The 21404-nt window shown below is 41.1% G+C and overlaps 2 protein-coding genes across 2 annotated transcripts; both read left to right on the top strand.

The window, feature by feature from the left end:
* Nucleotides 1-3146: 3146 nt before the first annotated feature.
* Nucleotides 3147-8665, top strand: LOC146623048 (26S proteasome non-ATPase regulatory subunit 4-like). Its single transcript, XM_085365645.1, has 10 exons — nt 3147-3201; nt 4087-4227; nt 4312-4426; nt 5517-5603; nt 6134-6202; nt 6289-6504; nt 7304-7412; nt 7518-7655; nt 8084-8139; nt 8238-8665. The coding sequence occupies exons 1-10, from the start codon at nt 3176-3178 to the stop codon at nt 8406-8408; spliced, it is 1128 nt and encodes a 375-aa protein (XP_085221771.1). The 5' UTR covers nt 3147-3175; the 3' UTR covers nt 8409-8665.
* Nucleotides 8666-9646: 981 nt separating this feature from the next.
* znf687a (zinc finger protein 687a) lies at nt 9647-20661 on the top strand. Its single transcript, XM_085366535.1, has 11 exons — nt 9647-9699; nt 11938-13886; nt 15376-15631; nt 15722-15885; nt 15997-16181; nt 16289-16465; nt 16554-16716; nt 16823-17047; nt 17809-17921; nt 19362-19464; nt 19544-20661. Exons 2-11 carry the CDS (start codon nt 11943-11945, stop codon nt 20174-20176), a joined length of 3963 nt encoding a protein of 1320 aa, XP_085222661.1. The 5' UTR covers nt 9647-9699; nt 11938-11942; the 3' UTR covers nt 20177-20661.
* The last annotated feature ends 743 nt before the right edge of the window (nt 20662-21404 follow it).

Raw genomic sequence — 21404 nt, 5'->3', positions numbered from 1 at the left:
ATCACATCGCTCCCTGTCACAGCATACATTGAAGGATATACCGGCCTCCTCATTTCTGCTGGTTACAGAAATGACACTCGCTCACATCCACTCAGACCAATATTATTAACGATAAGTAATTTTTGTATCGTGTTTTTATGAAGTCTTGCTCAGCTTCAATGTGGCTGTGTTTATTCTACCTAAGTGATTTTTTTTTTCTAACCCCAAGAGATATTTCTGATAGAGAAATCACTACAAAGTGACTGAAGGAAAACTTGAGACATCTCATTTAAAGAATCGTTATTTATGTTTGTTGAGCACATGTGGTCTATGCAGCAGAGAGGCTTGGGAAGAAATATGAGCTGTGACTAGAGAAAGAAGGAAAATTACTCATGTTCATCAATGCACAGCTGACGATTTAAGTCTTTTTGTATTATAAGCAAGTCACCAAAGAGAAGAGCAGAGTAGACTGAAGATTTAGTGCAGTTAACGTGAGGCTGAGGGCGAGGGCTTTAGATTACTGCATGGACTGATGGTTTCTGTATGGTAATAACACTGGGCTGACCTGTGTTTAAGGATTTATTATTAAACTGGATGTATTTTGTTTTTCCTGACGTTGAAAGTTTTATCTGACGTAAAATCCAGAGCCTGATAACATTTCTTTGTCAATTATTTCTTCATTTCAAGATTTATCTCCACATTCCTGTGAAATTCATTCATTTGTGGTAGCGTTTAGAACCTTTTAGTTGTACTTGAAATGAAATAGTTCTGGTAGTTTGCTGAAATGTAAACTAATCACAGTTATAATACAAAAATGAAATGCCACAGCCAACAGAGTAAACACTCTGACAGTGTCTTCAGATCAGAACGAGTCCGGGTTTGATTTTGCGAGAGCTGCATTTTGATGTTTTTATGTGATGAATTGGTTGCACTGGTTAATTGCTGGCTGCACACCTGTTTTGCTGGAGTAATGTACTACACCGTGACAAAAGGAAAAACCTCCTTTGGTGCTTCTAAGGCAGTACACTCAGTAGTAGACACTACAATGAATTTGAAGTAATGCAATACGAACCACAATCTGCCACTTTTCAGCTCTAAGAAGCATATTTATTGATACGACTGATTGCTGTAGGTTGAAGTGATGTGTTATGTACCTTTTTAGATGATTGTAAGTAAAGTGTATACTGACAGAAGGATGTCTGAAACTTTATAGCATGTGTTGCCTATAAAGGGAGACTGTTTGACAATTTCACTTTTTATATTACATGTTTGGATTGTGATACGATAGATATATTCTCTCCATGATGATTTTCTCCATGCTTTTTTCTACATGAATGTGTTATACGGCTCTTGAGCCACCGTTGCTGGTTGTCCTATATGCTTCGATTACTATATTTTTACTGTGTACAAAATGTGTATATGTACATATGAGTCACGGAAATGCCTTCTCATGCGATATGTGCTGCCTGTCCCTCCGGCCATGTTTCAGTTATGTGGTGGTGGTGGTGATGTTTTCATGTCTGATTTTAAATGAATAAACACATTTTGTAAGTCTTCATTTTGGTTGGTTGTTGTTGTTTTTAAATCTGAGCATCGCAGTGAATGCTGCAGTTACTAAAATTGATTTCTTGTTTTGCACCCTATTATATCACTTCCTGCATGAAAATATGCACTTTGGTTTCATACTGAGCTGGAAAGGATTAACTTTACTTTTTCCACTTTTTGCCATGTTACAGTTTATCCCAAAATGGTTTGTGAAGGAAAGATTTAATCTGTTTTTGGGAATTCATATGACTGAAAGTCTTACTGGTGTCACACTGCCCACTGGTGGGGTGTGAGATGCTCCTTGAGTGGATCCTGATGGTAGGTGAATCTCATTAAAATTAGCTTGCCATCCATCCTCAGGTGAAATAATCTGCTGTCAGAGCTCCAGGTGATGCTTACAGAGTAACGAGTGTTTGGAGGTAATGACAGCAACAGGAACTGGCTTTATCTTTCCAGTTTAAGCCAGTCGACATCATCCAGGTGCAATGTTAAAGACCAAAAGTTCATTTATTGTTTTGTTCCAAATTGGGCCAAGAGTACATTGTTCCTGGTAATATCAGTGAGGGATCTAAACAGATGTTCCAGATGCTAGGAACTGGGACAAACTGTTCTTGAAACACTGAAATGAACAAACTTTGTTTGCACTGTCTGATCAGTTACCGCAGACAGGAACTCAGAGAATTGCAGCTGTTTTTAGATGTAAGGACTTTCACATGACCTGTGTTGGTCTTTTCAAATTCAAATTCAAATTTTTTAGGAAGACCAAAACTTTCCCTTAGAGATCTGCACAAGTGGAAGATGAAATAAGTCACAAGTGTGTGTGTGTGTAGCATGTTGCAGACATTAAGAGTACAGTTATTTTCACTTAAAGGTTGAACCGTTTAGTATCAGTGAAGATAGTGAGTTCTTTTGATAACATTTCATGGTCATTCAGTCACTGTCAGGTGAATAATGTCAAGGTTTCGAGCTTCTAAGTTTTTTACAGAGAAATGCATATCTCATACCTTCCATCCCAGTTGTGAAATCCTCTGCCTCTGGATGATTTGGCCCCCACTTTAGGATGTTTAACCCACTTTTATTTGCAAGGCCAACATCGGTTGACCTGCTTTCTTTCCACTGGACTGTGGATGGTTTCTTTTTCTTTTTTTAAACTGAAAATATGAACTAATGGGGGCTTTGATGTGTGAGTGTGTGTGTGATTTTTTTCCTATTACATATTAAGTGCGATTAAGAAAACCACAGCAAGCTGTTGCAGCATGTACATTGAAATATGATGTAAAGCCATTATTGCTTCTTACATCTTTTCTAAATTGTATGCAATGTAAAGATTTTAATTATTTCGGTATAATTTAACCTGTTTTCCTTTAGTTTATAACAGCTTATAACAGTCAGGCATTCCAGCTCACTGTACCAGCAATTGAAATTGAAATTCTGAGATAATAGCTTAAAATTTCTTTCTGACTGGCAATTTTATGTATTTATTTTTCAGAATCGAAAACAAGCTCCTATATATACCTATACGCTATGGAATCCGTAGATTGTACACAGCAAGAAATATAAAATTTAAAGATTTGGCTTTATCGGAGAAATTTCGATTTAACTTCATTACCCACAAAGCATCACGATGACGTAGTAAACGGCAGACGCCAAGATGGTGCTTGAAAGCACTATGGTCTGGTAAGGAATTTGAATTATGTTGAAAATGAACACTTTTGAGTGCTAGCTTTGTTTAAATGAACCCGTGACATGAAAAGCTGAGTGTGTTTCGTTTTGGCGCTGTTTAAATAAATTATTTTGGACGTGTTTGTCTCGCTTTGTTTAGGAAATAATGAACTCCGTCTATTCCCTGAGTCACTCCACAACCTAACGTTAGCCAGCAGCTCAAAGCAATCATCGTTAGCTGAACAGCAGCTCTTTAATCGGGACCTGGTCATGCTACTGCTTGTATATTTGTAGTTTAATTCATATCGTTTCTACCCAACTTGAATTTAATCTAGCTGTAATTTTTAGGTTGCTTCTGGCGGTAGATTAAAAGCAGTTTGATACGTTAGCATTAGCCCGCTAACAAATCAAAAGGCTACTGTCAATATGAAAACATACATTTCACCAACGCAGTAAACAAAGATGAATGCTATCGCTTGCCTTAAATTAGACCTATATCTATCTTTTAACGTAACATAACTCATCCTTTGAGACAATAAAAGGCTTTCAAACATTGTTATTAAAACATTGTATTTATTTCTATATGAAGTCGGTAAAATCCTATTTTTACAAAGCCCAAATTGTAAACATTTATACAGTAGCTGCTATGTTCAAGAAGCTGCCTAAAAATTTTGTTTTTATTTTTTTAAGGCATTTTTTTTAAATAATTTGAGTGGTTTTAGATTCGTTTATTTGCATAATCAACCTTTAAATGCCAATTTTGAGTAGGAAAAATCCTGATGATATTTGTTTTTGGCCTCTTTTCACAAGCAATATTTATATTATTTGACTTATAGCGTTCAATGTAAATGAATGCTATAAGTGCTTATATTTTAAATAATCTACTATAAATTTCCTTAGTGTGGACAACAGTGAGTACATGCGAAATGGAGACTTTCTACCCACTCGGCTGCAGGCTCAGCAGGATGCTGTTAACATCGTATGTCACTCAAAGACTCGAAGCAACCCTGAAAACAACGTGGGCCTCATCTCCATGGCAAAGTAAGCAGCAATCCACTTCAGTATACTGAGGTTTAAGATGGGATTAAACCTATGATAACACAAGTGTTGTGATTCGCTCTGCAGCAACTGTGAGGTGCTTACCACGCTGACTCCGGATACGGGGAGGATACTGTCGAAGCTGCATGCTGTGCAGCCATGTGGAAACATTAGCTTCTGCACCGGTATCAGGGTGGCGCATGTGAGATTGATTTTTATCATACAACAACTGCTATCTTGGTCTTATTGCTGGACACACAATAGACAAGTAGAAATGCTTGAATGCAGTGAAGTTTTAAGACATGTGGATGGATCATTAGTCCAGAGTTTGATTAAAAACTCTGGACTAATGGTGTTGTTGTTGCTCTCCGCAGCTTTAGTGAGGTCCTTTTAAATTAATGGATACAGTAGCAAATTTTGTTGTCTAAGCGAGGAGCTGCTGGGTTTGCAGAATTGCAGAATATTTTGAAGTAACGGTTCTTAAGCCCAGTTAGTGTAGTAAATATTAGACGAAACAGAGCCTAGTGTTTCAAAAAAAGGAGGAGGATGTGGCCATTGCAGAAGAAGTTGTGGGTTCGACAGTGCAGGAAAGGCTAAGTTGTACTCTGTTATTTAATTTGTACGAGCAAGAAAGCAATCAGGAAGAACGGACGTAAGGAGTGAGCTCGACTGCAGTACAAGAGCTTGACTGGAAAGGCTAAAAGTAACAAGAAGATTGTGAGAGAAGCAAAACAAACAAACTGGGGATTTGTGTTAATCTATGTCGTAGCTACGTCATAATGACAAACTACTTTTGGTCACAGTCTTTGAACTTATTAGTGAGAGAATAACGATAATCGTCTCAATATAAGGAATAATGATCATAGCATCAGTATAAGTATCAGCAAAAACGTGGGCCACTTATTTAGGTTATGCCACAAACCTCACCTGACTCAGTGCCGAAGTCTGAATCCAGCATAAGTGTTACAGACTTGTGAAAAAGGGCAGCTTTCCACAGGTTTCCTTGAAATTCCATTTGATACTTTCAGTGTAGTTTGCAACTTGAAATTGTTCCTTAACTTTGGATATTTCAAAAGGTTTTTTTATGTGTTTGGTTGTTTTTACATAACATACATTTGGCTGTATCGCTAAAAGTTCATGCAGTTGTTATCAGTGGTACTGATTGTATTGATGTTGGTAAATGCTATTCTGCCATTTCTGTTTTTATGTTCACACACAGAAAATCACACAGATGCATTTTATTTTGTATGTGTTCGTTTCTCTTTTTTAATGTTCTGTCTTTCTGTCTGTAGTTGGCGCTGAAGCACAGACAGGGCAAAAACCACAAGATGCGTATAATTGCGTTTGTTGGCAGCCCAGTGTGTGACAACGAAAAAGAAGTAAGCCAAACTCTTGTTATTAGTTATTATTATTATCTTATTAGGGTTCATGTATTGCTCAAAAAGTGTTGCTTTCCCCCACCTTGGTTAAGATAACCAGTGAGAAGACTTGCAGCTGTTTCAGACTAGCATCTGGAAAGCAATCAGTTTATTACAGTTAACTGAGTTTACTCTGAAATCACTAGTTGGACGGCAGTGTCGTATCTTAAGGTTACAAAAGACGTGACAAACTTGACATTACTATCTCACAGCATGCAGGCCACAATCTCAACGTTACAGCATCGGTTGAATTGTTTACAAAGGAAATGTACCTCACAGAGCGATTCTGTTGCTTTAAAGAACATAAAGTCTTCAAATCTTGGCCTGGGAGCTGAAGCTGCTTCAACAGCTTCTTTAGTATTGCTGTTTCCTTAAACAGACACCAGTTTGTTAGCTAAGTGGTCTCTGATGTCAATGTTGAACTTATAAATGTATGACGCGCCTGATAAATTAGTGTTTGTTTTAACTCAAGTGTTTCTCTCTTTTTGTAGTTGATCAAAATGGCAAAGCGTTTGAAGAAAGAAAAGGTCAATGTTGATGTCATTAACTTTGGAGAGGAGGTATTTTTATTTTTTTAACCTTCTGAGCTTATAACCCACTCAAACATTTTTTTACATGCACCCCTTAACTTCTGCTCTGCCCGCAGGCGATGAACACAGAGAAGCTGACAGCCTTCATCAACACGCTGAATGGCAAAGAGGGAGCAGGTTCCCACCTGGTCACAGTACCCCCGGGTCCCAGTCTTGCCGATGCCCTGCTGTCCTCACCCATTCTGGCAGGAGAGGGTGGTGCCATGTTGGGTCTGGGTGCCAGTGACTTTGAGTTTGGAGTAGATCCCAGTGCAGACCCTGAGCTGGCTTTGGTGAGTGAACACAGGACACAATTTTTGTTTTTGTTTGTATAGTTTGTGCAGTTTAATATAGCCGCAACTTTTTGTGACTACATTAAAAGTTCTTCAAATGATCTATTTTAGGCTACGTCCACACGTACACGGGTATTTTTGAAAACGGAGATTTTCCGTTTTCGTTTTAAAAAATAATCCCGTCCACACGTAAAGGCAGAAATGAAGGAAAACGCTGCTATGAACATGCCAAAGCAACAGGTGGCGATATATTCCTAACCATGCAGAAATGTTGGCCAATCAGAAGTCTAGAAGCCTCGGTGGGAAATAGTAAACAAAGCTGGGGCATAGAAGCAGAACCGAGTCGTATGTGTGGAGGGACAGTAACTGTGTGTAAGCATTTAAACACTGCAGAGAGTACAATTAACAGTAACAGTATTGTAGAAATTCATTTCACCGAAACAATAACGTGGCGCACAGTGTGACGTCAAAAAATGCGCACACCTTTGACGCTGCGTTTTCTCAGTTTTTCTCATCCACACGTAAATGCAAAAACTGAGTTTTCAAAAATATCCACCCTGGCCGGAGTTTCTAAAAATCTCCGTTTTCAGTGACCAAAAACGCCGTTTACGTGTGGACGAAAGGTGCAAACGCATAGAAAAATCTGCGTTTTCAAAAATACCCGGGTACGTGTGGACATAGCCTTAGTCTTTCTTCATTATATTTTCTGCCTTTTCTTTGCTTTTTTCTGCACAGTTGTAAGACTCAACGTGTTTCATTAGGAAGTAATTTTTGTTTTGTCTCCTGCTCTTCTCACTAGGCTCTGCGTGTGTCCATGGAGGAGCAGAGACAGCGACAGGAGGATGAAGCTCGCAGAGCCGCTGTTGCATCAGCTGCTGAAGCTGGCATTTCCTCCCCAGCTGCAGATGGTGAGAAAACATTGTATTCATAGATGCCCATTGCTGCCTGTTTTCCCTCAGTGACAAGTGATCTGAGTGTATACATGCAACATATTCTTTTTTTGCCTGCTTCAGAGTCTGAGGATGCCTTGCTGAAGATGTCTGTTCCACATACAGACTCAGCCACACCTGCCCTACCAGACTTTAGCCGCATGACAGAGGATGAGCAGATCGCCTATGCTCTGCAGATGTCCATGCAGGGAGCAGGAGCAGGTTTACCTACATTTTTTTTCTTCTTCTTTTACTACAGCCAGTCAGCAAATTATTATAGAGGGTTCATAACTTATAAGTGCTCTGTATATGTTACGTGCATAATTTGTATTAACTTGTATCTAGAGTTCACCTGTAAATTTGGGGTGAAAAAATGGCTACAGCGCTGGATTACTGTACGAAAATACCAAAATACCAGATTTGGCTTGTAGGTCATCAAGTCCCCAAAGAGTTTTAGTTAGATATTTATGAAGGTAGTGTTAATGTACAACTTGGGTGTAACTTGAGCTAACTGGGGGGGGGAATTCAAATTTTAGACCTTTTTTAAAAATTGTTTTTTCCTATTAAAAATTTCAGGTTAAAACAACTACAATTACTTCCAGTCCCCTTTTTGTTATGCACAGACATCACTGCTTTCATTTGTTCTGCAGAGTTTGGTGCTGAGGACATGGATACAGGTGCTGACATCGACTCCAGTGAAGCTAAGGTGAATATAAGCAACTGTGGTTTGAAATCAAAGTTTTCATCACACTAAAAACAAAAACCTTTATATATTTATTTATTTATTTAAAAACCTCTACTCAGGATGAAGAGGATTATGATGTTATGCAGGATCCGGAGTTCCTCCAGAGTGTTTTAGAAAACCTTCCTGGGGTCGACCCCAACAACGAGGCCATTCGTAATGCCATGGGCTCTCTAGCTTCCCAAACTGGCTCTAAACCCGACGCCAAGAAGGACGAGGAGAAAAAGAAATGAGCATAATGCACAGTGTTATAAATAAAGGATGAGAATTGCCCTGTGTGTGTCATTCACCATAGCGTCATTATTCTCCTCAGAACAGGAAACAGTTTGTTCACCTTTTGTTTATATAGCTGTGTAAACTCTAAACATTTGCCTTTTTTATGTACTTATCTGATGTTAACCCTTCTGTGTTCAGGACTTGTGTTATCTTGATTTTTTTGTTTTTAATGTAACTAAGTTACATGGTTACATGGACAGATTTCCTCAATAAATTTCCAGAATTCAAAAGTTTATTTACAGTTTTTAATTTCCTTGCACAAACTAGAAAAAAATGTTGGCCTGATACTTGCATACACTTCCATTTAAGAATATAATTGAAATATTTATTTATTTATTGTACAACTTATTAGTACAGGTTGGATTCCCTTTTGCAGGAAACATTCCTCAGAGATTTTGGTCCATATCAAAATGATCACACAATTGCTGCAGACTTGTAAGCTTCACATCCATGATATCAATTTCGCATCGGTGCATTGCCCTGCTGGAAGCAGTCGTCAGAATGGAAATGTTGGGGTCATAAAGAAAATATCCAGCTCATCAGACCAGGCAACGTTTTTGAATCTGTGCTTCAATTTTAGTGAACCTGTATGAATTGAAGCCTCAGTTTTTTGCTCTTAGCGGACAGGAGTGGCGCCCAGTGTTGCTGCTGTTGCCCATCTGCTTTAAGCTTTGGCATGTTCTGTCTTTAGAGGTACTCTTCTACATATCTTAGTTCTAAGGATTGATCATTTCTGGTGTTGTTGCTTTCCTACAATCCCAAAGAAGTCTGGGCACTCTGACATCAACAAGACATTTTCACTCAGAACAGCGGCCCACTGTGAACCCTATGATTGTGCGGTAAATCTTAGTAGGTCAGCAGTTTCTGAAATAACATTACATTTCTTCCCCAACCTAATGGTGGGGTCGAACTCCAGCGGGTCGTCTTGAACCTGTCTACGTGCCTACATGCATTTAGCCGCTGCCATATGATTGGCTGATTCGATATTTACGATAACAATTACCTGAACAAGCACCTAATGGACTGATGATACTGTATGTTAAAATGCTGTGAATCACATCATAGTGTGTAAATAAGACGAAGTCGATAACCGAATTATTTTTTAGTTGTTTTCTTTTGTGGGAGATAACAGAGGGCACTTTCTGACGTCTGCGTTTTATTTGGTCCAGTAGCTCACCGTCGCATTTGATGACGCAAACACGTATGACACCAAGTGCAAAGTGAGGAACCAACTTCGCTAACTTGCAGGTAACATAATTAAATTACAGTTCTCGTGTCCTCTTTAATGCTAGCACACTTAACACGCAGCGGATAAGATGGGTTAGAGCCCGTATACCCGAGTGCTGCACTGCTCCAGTTATTTGGACTGCTTAAGGAGAGTTGGTGTGTTTTCATTAGGAAGGCCAGCTAGCAGGTAACTGCTAAAGTAGCTAGCTGTTAGCAGTAGCACACACTTGTTGCAAAACGACTGTGAAGTTTGACTTGATGGTGTGAGAATTGTGCAGTAGTTTCCGTGTTTTTCTTTTTTAAATGTGCTGTTCTGCACCGGTAGAGTCTCTCCTCTTGGAGTTTTTCTTTGACTAACCCCTTTTCACGCCAACTGTTTTCGATTTTAGTCAGCGTAAACCTGCAAGCTGTTGTGGACAAAACAGAAGTTTGCATGTTTAAAGCAAGTAGAAATGGTATCCCAAATCTTTGACCTAAAGTTTAACGCTGTTTTGGATTTAATTGCTTTATACTTTTGAGATTCTGAAGTGAATACGTACAGTCAAACCATGCATTCATATAAATGTGTAATTTGGACTTGGTGATATTGAGATATGTGAAGTACAGGTAAGTGTTTATACGCTTTTTATTGTCTAGAAGAGCAGATAATTCATTCATTAAAATTGCAATCAAACTTTGGTCAATACTTTAAGCGCATACACTTCGACCACTTCATTAGGTACATCCGTTCTACTGCTCTTTTATGCAAATAGCCATCTAGCCTCTCACGTGACAGCACTCAGCACATAGAGGCACGCGGACATGTTCAGTACGACCTGCTGAAATTCAAACTGAGCATCAGAATGAATTGATTTAATAAGTGACCTAGCATGTAGCGTGGTTGATGGTGTTAGACAGCATGCTCTGAGTATTTTAGATGATCTGATTTGCTAGGATTTTTCCGCGCAAAAGTTAAACACATTTGGACAGTGAAGGAATGTCAGGGTTCTTGCTCAGAAAAAGGATCAACATGCTCTGAAGTCAGAGCACAAAAACTTTTTTTGTAACAAAATATCGATTTCTGCTGTCCCTGTATCGATACATTATTAGCAAACAAAATATCACGATACTACACAGAACCATTTTTCCCCCCACCCCTAGAATGTATGCGGAAGAGCATCTCTGAGTGCACAACAAACTGAACCTTGAAGCAGGTAGGCTACAGCAGCAGAAGACCACTCTGAGTGCTGCTCTGTCGGCTAAGAAAAGGAAACTGAGGCTAAAATCGACCACCAAAAATGGACAACACATTAGAAAAATGCTGTCTGCGTCAATATTTAGTTGGTTAGGTCAGAATTTGAGCTAAACAACATGAAAGCATGGATCCATCCTGTCCTGTATCAGCAATTCAAGCTACTGGTAGTGGTTTAACGTTATGGGGGATATTTTCTTTATGCCCATCTGTTGGTGGCTGCCTCCAGTAGGACAACCACTCAGATCATCTCAAACTGGTTATTGAGCAGGATGGGGAGTTCACTGTGCTCAAGTGACCTCCACAGCCAATCTCAATCTAATAAAGCAACTTTGGGATGTGGTGGAACAGGAGATTCAAATCATGGATGTGCAGCTGACGAATCTGCAGCAACTGTGCAGATTTATTTTATTTTATTTTTTTACTTTACTGGGAGTAACTGGTGAAACGAATATCACATATGGGATTTTTCTGGTGGCAGTGCATTTGGTGGTTGAGATTTAAAAACAATAAAAATTCCAGAGAGTATTACACATAATCTGTAGCTTTTACATGGACATTATACAACCAACACAAAGACCTTAGAGGCATCGAAGCACTGCCAACAACCAATTTCCTGTTTTTCTCCCTTTTTGGTAAAGAATTCTGCGTAAAATGTTCAAAAAGGGTACAGAAAAACAAAGAAACCTTCAGTATTAAAAAAAACAAACAAGCTGTATTATTTTTTTTCAGCTGAATGCTACGTTTAAATGCTTTAAACTTTCATTTTACCAGAATTAAAGTTACAGTTTAATGTGGATTAGGGGTATATGTGGAATCTAACAAACACTTAGGGATTCTCTTCTGATTAGTAAATATAGAACATGTAGTTTATTAGAATTTTATAAGGAGCAGCTTTATCAGTGTATATTAATATATATTCATCTTCATAAATGTGTAACCTTTGTAGTTTATCTGTGTCAGCTTGTCCTGACTAAATTAATCAGTTGTTCCAACTCATTTGTTGCTTTAATTGGTTTTTCTTGCAGTGGCAATGGGGGATATGAAGACCCCCGACTTTGATGATTTGCTGGCAGCGTTTGACATTCCTGACATTGACGCCAAAGAGGCCATTCAGTCCAGTCCAGACGAGGAACGGGATGAGGCCCGGACTAACGTTCATGGGAGAGAGAGTGGATCTCCTTCAAGGTTTGCCGACCCTCCTGCCCCTCAAAGCGAGCCTCCTGTGGTCAGTGTTATTGTTAAGAACACAGTGCGGTCAGAGTCTTTTGAAGAGGAAGAGAAGTCTGCCAGGGATAAAACAGACAATCCTTCAAGCAGTGCCTTAGCCTCTCCTGTGCACGTTAAGTTGGATGACATCACTTCACAGCTTTGTCCCAGACTCCCCTCCGAGTCTGCTTTGGAGGGTGAGACGACTAATGGCTTTGAGGAATCTCCCTCCAGCCGGCAGGGACAGTCTAGCACAGAAGCATGGCACCAGGCTTCACCTCTGAGGTCCACACTGAGTGAAAGTGACAGTGAAACCGATAAAAGGCCTGAGCCTGGATCTTCCCAGCATGCGGTTGATGTTATGAACAGTTTAAGGCCCCTTCTCCACCTCAAGTCGCCAACCGCTGGTGTTCCCACCCCATTATCTCCTCCTTCCCCAGCCTCTGTCAGTGATCACCTTTCTCCTCACTCCCCTCAGCAGGATGAAACTTGTCTCAGAGATAATACACTATCATCACCGTCACTACAAAATGACAGCATGGAAACCGGAATCAAGCATGTTATGCACACAGATGAAGATGACTCAGAACCAGAGCTGGTGATCCAGGAGAGCCCAGAATCTGTAATGGCCCCACCTCCTAAGTTTAAATACAGAGCAAAATTACCACCTACTTTTCTTGGGTCTCCTGAAACGAGGCCTTCTGATCCTCCTAAGCTCACTTTTTCCAGAAAACCAAAACCCCAACACGAGGAGGATGGGCTGCCTACCACACCAAGCTCTCCACCCTCACCTCAAAGTTCCCAGGACCGCCTCCCACATGTTAGCACCAGCTCTTCATCAGTCCAAGAGGAGAAATACCCAGAACATGTGATTGATGAGAGGGAGTCGCCTGAGAGCCCACCACCCAGTGAGACAGGGTTTTTACTCCAAAATAGAAGCAGCAGCCCTGATCCCGGCTCAACAACAGCTCTAACTGCAAACCATGACGAATTCCACCATCAGGAGGAGCACATGGAGAGTGAGGACTGTCAGCAAGACAAGCCGGGTAACAGTGAAGGAATGGGTGAAAAGGTGGATGGGGAAAATTTAGACACGGAGAAGTGTGATGCTGACACTGAGGATGCTGCAAGCGCCACAGAGACGGTTTCACCTCCACTGCGACCACTCAAAGTTAAAATCAAAATGCCCACAGGCAGCATCACAAGGACTGTCACTGGTGTGGCGCCTAAAAGAAGCGGAAGAGCCACCAGTAAGGGTGTGACTGCTCCAAAACCATCACCACAGCGTCATAACACAAGAGCCAAAAGGGAGTTACCGCAAGAAAGTCAGCTGACTGCAGTGGAGATGCTGCAGGATGCTTGCGCTGCCACACTAGAAGGTGCGAGTACAGTTAGAGAGAAAACCCCCGCTGACGCCAGGCCTAAAGTTTCCCCCACAGCAGTGAACATCACAAAAACTGCAGCTCTGCCCTCTATTACTACCTCCTCCTCCAGAGTCAGTGCGAGTACAGGCAACCTGCGCACCCTGGGCCAAAAAACTCTCAACAGTGGGGTGACACTACCTGCTTCTTTACCTCTGCTGCCCCCTCAAAGCAGCAGCAGGCCAGCATCTATAGTCAACAGCACTGGGGCCATCATATCAAAGAGCCAGACCAACTTAGTGGAAGCCTTCAACAAAATCCTGAATAACAAGAACCTGCTGCCCAGTTATAAACCAAATCTGAGCGCCCCTCTTCCTGCAGCGTGGGGCATTTCTCTACCTGCGCAGGTAAGCTCTCTTAGAAATTAAAGAATTAGTTGGTCAGCAGCTAAATGAAGCATTTGATATTTTTGTAAATCATTCGAGGTCAATAAGCTAAGTCTAAAAGCGGAACTCAGTTCTGCACAGTATTAATTTGATCTCTTTTATAAATGGTAAATGGCCTGTATTTATATAGCGCTTTTACTAGTCCCTAAGGACCCCAAAGCGCTTTACATATCCAGTCATCCACCCATTCTCACACACATTCACACACTGGTGATGGCAAGCTACATTGTAGCCACAGCCACCCTGGGGCGCACTGACAGAGGCGAGGCTGCCGGACACTGGCGCCACCGGGCGCTAAACAGCTACTGGTAAGAGTAGATGTTACAATTAAGCAATGAAAGTGTCAAAAAAGTGGAAATTCAACATTCCCAGAAACAACTGAAGGTTTTTGAAATTTTGCAAAAACATGAACATTTTATTCACAAAGTAGTAATGCTGTTTGCTTGTAGTTGAATCACTACATCTGCAGTTTTTCAGCTTCTTTTTCTTATTCAAGCCCAAAACAGATTAGATTTTTCTCATTGAAGTGCATTAAAGTCAGATTAAATGTCTGAGGTGGAAATGCAAACAACAACAGAGAGGTGATTGTCATTGATAGAGGATCTGGAGTTAAATGTCGTCACTGACTGTTCACATATGAGAGTAGATCTTCTGAGGATGTGGAAAGTTCTTCTCCGTGAGGGAAGACTAAAAATCCAGCAGGGACATTGACCTAGAGTGCTCTGCCAGCAGTTAATCAGAAGTGTAGCAAACTCTTATTCAGTGGTTTTACCCTGAAGAAGTTACCAACTTTAGTTACTAATAAGCAACATGGTTAATTTTTGTCACTCACTTACACAACACCACCTGGTGTATAACATGGTGAGAGAATACCAGTTTCACTTCTTTACAGTTTTGTCAGAATTCAAAAAGCTGGTCTTGAATGTTCCCTAGATGTGTAAAGCTTGATGCTTGTGACGTCTGGTTTCAATACAAAAACAAGGCAGCTAAATGCTAAAGTTCAGGCTTGAAAACAAGACTTCACAAAGCAACGGGTGACATCACAGTGACTATATCCATCATTTATATACAGTCTATAGCGCTAAGCAATTAGATTAAATTAAGAAAATCATGATTGTTTCACTGTTCAATCACAGACTGCTAATCAAGGGTTGAAAGTAGTTCTTTTAGTCATGTTATGTAAAGAGGCACGTTATCAGGTTAACACGGCTGAAAATGAAGATAAGCTTGATTAAAGCAGGAATCCTGACATTAGGAGCGTGTTTATATTTAAAAAAAAAAAAAAAAAAAAGGACAGAAAATGTGGGCAGTATATCTCGCAATGGATTATTTTTCATACTCTGACATGTAATGCAAAGTGAGTATTTTTTTCATTAGAACAAAGCTGTAGCATTGTTTAATATTATAGCTCTATGTCAGTTTGAGAAAGAGGATGTTTGATCCCCTGCAGGGTTACCGGTGTCTGGAGTGCGGTGACGCCTTTGCCCTGGAGCAGAGTTTAGCACAGCACTATGACCGGCGCTCGCTCAGAATCGAGGTGACCTGCAATCACTGCGCCAAACGGCTGGCCTTCTTCAACAAGTGTAGCTTGCTGTTACACGCCAGAGAGCACAAGGACAGAGGCCTGATCATGCAGTGTTCACACTTGGTCATGAAACCAGTGCCTGTGGATCAGATGATCAGCCAGCAGGAACCAACAGCAGCTGGTATGGGAATGTTTTTGTCTCCACTCCACTGTTTTGATTTTTGGATGTGCTTTAACTGCCTCTTCCATCCTTTCAACACCATGCTTTTAGGCCAGAACAACCCAAAGGCAGCACCCCAGGCACATCAAGCAGTAGCTAAGAAAGCAGAAGCAGTGCAGTACACAGGCAACAAATGTCCTGAGTGTCAGGCTCAGTTCTGCAGCAAAGAAGAGGTAGCCGAACATTTCCAGGAAATCAAGCCAGCACAGAGCACCGTAAGTCTCCATCGTGTATGGAAGAGGGTCAAGTAATTGAATTTAAATTTCTTTGACTTGCTAAATGGACTCAAACTTAATTCTTTCCTTTTTGGCTTCTCCTGTTTCCAGTCGTGCTCCGAGTGCTCGCCTCCCATGCTGCTACCCAACAGCTGCAGTGCAGCAGCTCATCAGCGCATCCATCAAGGCTCCTCTCCACATGTGTGTCCAGAGTGTGGGGGCACAGCCAAGCAGGCACAGTTCAGAACACATGTGGACGAGACCTGCTTGCACTTTTCCCGCCGTATTGGCTACAGGTGTGACGTCTCCCCATGTGATTGGTTTATTAAACCACTGCTACACCAGTCATGATTCCACTCTGCTGATTTTTTATTTATTTATTTTTAACTTTTCTCTTCTCCAGATGTTCTAGCTGCCTGGTGGTGTTTGGAGGTCTGAACTCAGTGAAGTCTCACATCCAGCAGGCTCACTGCGACATGTTCCATAAGTGTCCCAGCTGCCCCATGGCTTTCAAATCTGCTCCCAGCATTCAGAACCACATCACTGCCCAGCATCCGGGGCTCCCTGAAGGACAGCCAATGTATGTGCAGCACACAGAGTCTGAGTGTTCACGCTCGGATTTATTGCATCACTTTCTGTTTCTTTACCCCGAATTTCTTCCTTCACAGGCTGATCTATAAGTGTGTCATGTGTGACACAGTGTTTACCCACAAACCCCTGTTGCATGCCCACTTTGACACTCATTTAACCAATCAAAAGGTCCACGTGTTTAAATGCCCCGCGTGCACAAAGCTGTTTTCTCAGAGGAACTCACTGCTGGACCATTTCAAGGTATAACTGTTATAGTTGAGGTAGTGCTAAAATCTTGTCCTCTACTTACTCATTTTAAAAAAAAAAAAAACTTTTTAAAATCAAACTTTATTCTTGTTTCCATCAGACCCACAAGACTCCCAAATCAAAAGGAGAGCTACCTTTGCTTCCAGGTGGTGCTTCTCTGAAATTAGAGAGCTCTGATGGAGATGAATGGATGCGTAAAGACAAAGAAGAGAAGGTGAAGCCAGAAAAGATGAAGACCCCTTCAGGGTGGAGGTGTTCATCTTGTAACACGCGCTACAAGGACCGGGAGGACTATATTACCCATATGGGTGAACTGCACGGCAAGGTTTGGAAGCCTCAAAAATCACAGCACCGTGTGCTGATAAATATGCAGATGAGTTCATTTATAATCACATCTGAAATGGTTACAGATTCAACATCAGTTAAGCATTTATAAGTTGTTGTTAGCTTTGTGGTGCAGTGGTTACCGCTGTTGCCTCACAGCAGGAAGGTTGTGGCTTGAAAGCTGCTGGGGGACTGAGGGTGTGGGTGCTATGCTTTCCTCCAGCAGTCCAAAGATATGTATGTTAGGTTAATCTAAACTGGCCATAAGTGTGAACATGAGAGTGTCTGTACCCCTAATTTGTTTATCCACACTCCTGGATACAAAGTACTGATTCATACATGAGCACATTATTTTGACAGTTTTTGGTTTTACATATGCACTTGATTGACATAATAAAACCTTTCAGCTTTTCATGTATTTTCAAACTGGGTTTTTGGAGACCTTGAACCTTTCTGTGTTGACTGTCACATCTATTTTATCTATAGCACATTTAAACAATAGAAGCTGATCCAGAGGTTTTTCAGAGTTCATTTTTTTGGAAAGGAAGAAAAAAAAATGATTAACACAGTTCAGTGGGATACATACTGAACCAGCGTTGACATTAATACGATCGATATGTGAATCGATCAGCACGCCTCTGTGCATGGCCATTACTCATTTATTTAAAACATTTCTGCATTCTCTCTGTTTCTGCACCCCTGGCTGTGAATCACTGGTTTAAAATGTCTGATTTAATCAAATCCTTTAATTTTTTTGTGTAGATTTTGAAGAAGTTTCCCTGCAACAAATGTGAGAGCTCCTTCACAACCACCTCCAGTCTGAGGCGTCACATCAGAGATAAGCACAAAGCCATGAACCGCAGCTTTCGCTGCCAGTGAGTAACTTCCCCACCCAACCTCTACTTCCAGGGAATTTTTTCTTTTCTGTTAAATGCACATTATAGGAATGGAAAACCCCGCTGTTCAGTACCAGTGAATCCTATGCATTTCTGGTTATTTTTTGAATTTATTAGTGAAAGAATAACAATCATCACCTCAGTATAAGGAATAATAATCACAACCTCAAAATAAGGACTCACAGATATCAGAAAATTTGTTTGCCATAGCCTTCCTATTTTGTTTGTACTTGCTCTGCATGTTAGACTGGGAACAACCAACAACTTTTACCCCACAACGTTTTTTTTTTTTGTTTGTTTTTTTTGTGGGGCGATCGTGGCTCAAGAGTTGGGCGTTCGCCTTGTAATCGGAAGGTTGCCGGTTCGAGCCCCGGCTTGGACAGTCTCGGTCGTTGTGTCCTTGGGCAAGACACTTCACCCGTTGCCTACTGGTGGTGATCAGAGGGCCCGGTGGCGCCAGTGTCCGGCAGCCTCGCCTCTGTCAGTGCACCCCAGGGTGGCTGTGGCTACAATGTAGCTTGCCATCACCAGTGTGTGAATGTGTGTGTGAATGGGTGGATGACTGGATATGTAAAGCGCTTTGGGGTCCTTAGGGACTAGTAAAGCGCTATACAAATACAGGCCATTTACCATTTACCTTTTTTTTTTTGAAGGATTAACTAGCATTTTATTGATTTCTATTGTGGTGCACATCAAACACACCCCCACTAGCTGGTAACAGTGTTGGTTATGTTGTAGGCTTTATAAAGATTCACCATAGCCATTACTCCCTAATGTGGGATTTATATACTTATATAATGTCCACTGTAGGTTCATCCTAACTGTAAACTCTACACTGCTTAATGTTTAATTTATGGTACCGCAGTTGTGCCCATTAGTGTACGTATTTGCAAAGGCAAGTGTGCTTCCCCGCAGACTCCCAAATTCCCAACTGCATCCTGCTTGATGTGAATAAGGCTGACTTGTTGAAGTAGGCTGCAATGGGGAAGGAAGCAGGTGAACAGCAGAGTTCACCAGGAATTGGATAAGCATGAACAGACTCATTTTAAATAATGTTGCCATTGTACTTTTTCCAGATGTTGAATCTAAAGGTGGTATGTGTATGAAGCAATGTGAGACTTCACTGATTTCATGTGGTGACACAAAAATTGTTGAGCAGAAGGTTTAATTGTTCCACAATTATGAAAGCTTACAAGCCTGTAAGCTTTCATGTTTTGGGCACCTCATATACTTTTGTCAGACCCTGGTCCCCAGTGCAAGTTTTGGGAAGCTCGTTGTAAACTCCTGAATACTAACTTTAAAAACTCTTAAATGTATGAAGTCATAACAGAGGACAGTTATGACTGTAATTTGGTGTGTGTGTGTGTGTGTGTGTGTGTGTGTGTGTGTGTGTGTGTGTGTGTGTGCGCGCACGCGCAGGTTTTGCACTGAAGGTAAGAAAACCTTCAGCAGCAGAACGATGTTGGAGAGGCACCTTCAGCTGAGGCACAGCACAGAAACTGCAAGCCAGAAAACCACAATGGTAAGCCAGCAGTAATCCGATCACACAAGAAGTCAAACAGTAAGTATTTTTTACTAAAGTTTGTATCTTGATATCTCAGAGTGGTGAAGATGAAGCTGACAGTTCATCGGAACAGGACAGCAGTTTGGGGGCTCGCAAGAGACGGAGAGGAGCCGTGAAGGTGGAGCAGAATGAAGAGTCCACAGACAGAGTTAGTCCGGGGAAGAAGCTACGGTCCTCTTCCTCCTCAGCTCTCGCTCCGTCCTCTCTTCCCGAGTCTGGGTTTCGGTGTGCCGTCTGCGGCTTCACCTCAGAGGAGAAGGTGGCGTTCCTGGAGCACATCAGCCAGCACAGGCGCGGAGGCATGGACGACGGTGGCCTGCAGTGTCTCCAGTGTGGCGCCTGCTTCGCATCCACCTTCTCACTGTCACGCCATCGCTTCATCACCCACAAAGTGAGAGATGTGGTCAATGACAACCAACAAGCACCCAGTGTGCACCTGTCACCCTCCGTTGGAAATAGTAGGCACCACGAGGAAAAGAGTTCTCTGAATGGCTCTGCACCAGCATCACCCTCCACTCAGCCCTCCACAGGAGAGGGGAAAGAGGAGGAGGGAGCACTGGCCTGTAAGGTGTGTGGTAAACACTTTGACAAGGTCACAGATCTGAATACACACTTCAGAACTCACGGTATGGCTTTTATCAATGCGAGGAACGCAGGAAAAACTATCTGAGATGGCAAACATGAAGAATATGTCATGATTAAGAGTACTCACAAGTGCCTTTCTGTTACCGAGTACCGGTTAAAGTGCGAGTTCTGCTGAAAACGTGAAATGTTCAGATGCGATTCTCATTGTTCCAGACGAGCTTTTGTGACACTCAGGATCTGATGCTGTGCTTCTGTGTTTAGTTAATGTAATGAAATTAGAGTTTAGTCTGTTTCCCTCACAATCATGTGCCTGCAGAGGCCGGTGAACACTGTTCTAACCGTGCTGTGATAACGATGGCCGTTGAATGAATATGCTTTTTTTTTCCTATTTTTTTTTTAAAGCAAACTGTTGCAGTGATTTTGATGCGTTTCTTTGAATTTATTGCCAGTCATTTTTCAAAGCATGCTGTCTCTTTCAGTTCATTCCCAGCTTAAACTGCAGCCGCTGGCTTCTCTACATTTTAGTTTCAATTTACAGATACTTAAATTTCGCTTTTCCTGACTATTTTCACTGACTATTTCTGCACTGAGCTGAAATGGAAAAGTACACGTTTGTACTTTTAGAAGATTCCCCCTGAATTTTGCTTTGAGTCACACTGCTGAAAGTTTTTCATTAGCTTTCGCTTAACTTTGCAATATATGCTTGCATATAGTGGAATCATGGTGGTGTCATCCCTGAATGAAAGCAGCAATAATTAAGGCCACCAATACTTTACTGCATATGTGCAATAAAGCATTGGTGCTTTGGGATTAGTTTTGAGAAAAAAAAAAAACTTAACTTAAAATAATGTACACTTAAAGGCCACATATTACCGTTATTGATATTATCCTTGAAGTCTTTACACATTTAGATGCTGAAATAAATGCGGACCAAAAATTTCTGGAAATTTTTGACTATGCTTTGGAAAATGTTAAGCAATAATCTGACTCGCAGACACACTATTTGTAGGGGTGCAACTTTCTGATGCATTGAAATCAACGTTTAATTCCTTATAAATTGAATGTATTTATATCAGATTGAGTAATTTATTCAGTGAGCAAGAGGTGGAAAGTGAAATTGTTTTTTGTTTTTTGGTATGCGGGCCATATGTTTACCTAAATCTTGCTTTATGGAATTACTGTAAATGGAAGATTGTTATATATGCATTTTGTCTAAAGTCCTTGGAACGGCTAAAAGATTAAAACTATTGTTCCCCATAACCGACTACACGTTCTCTCGTGGTTCTTTCACCTATAGGTGTCAACGTAGCTTC

The sequence above is a fragment of the Diplotaxodon limnothrissa genome, linkage group LG11, assembly GCF_057381915.1.
Source record: "Diplotaxodon limnothrissa isolate DT_005_m linkage group LG11, D_limnothrissa_male_GT1.1, whole genome shotgun sequence".
Lineage (NCBI taxonomy): Eukaryota > Metazoa > Chordata > Actinopteri > Cichliformes > Cichlidae > Diplotaxodon > Diplotaxodon limnothrissa.
This window is presented reverse-complemented; position numbering and strand designations above follow the sequence as displayed.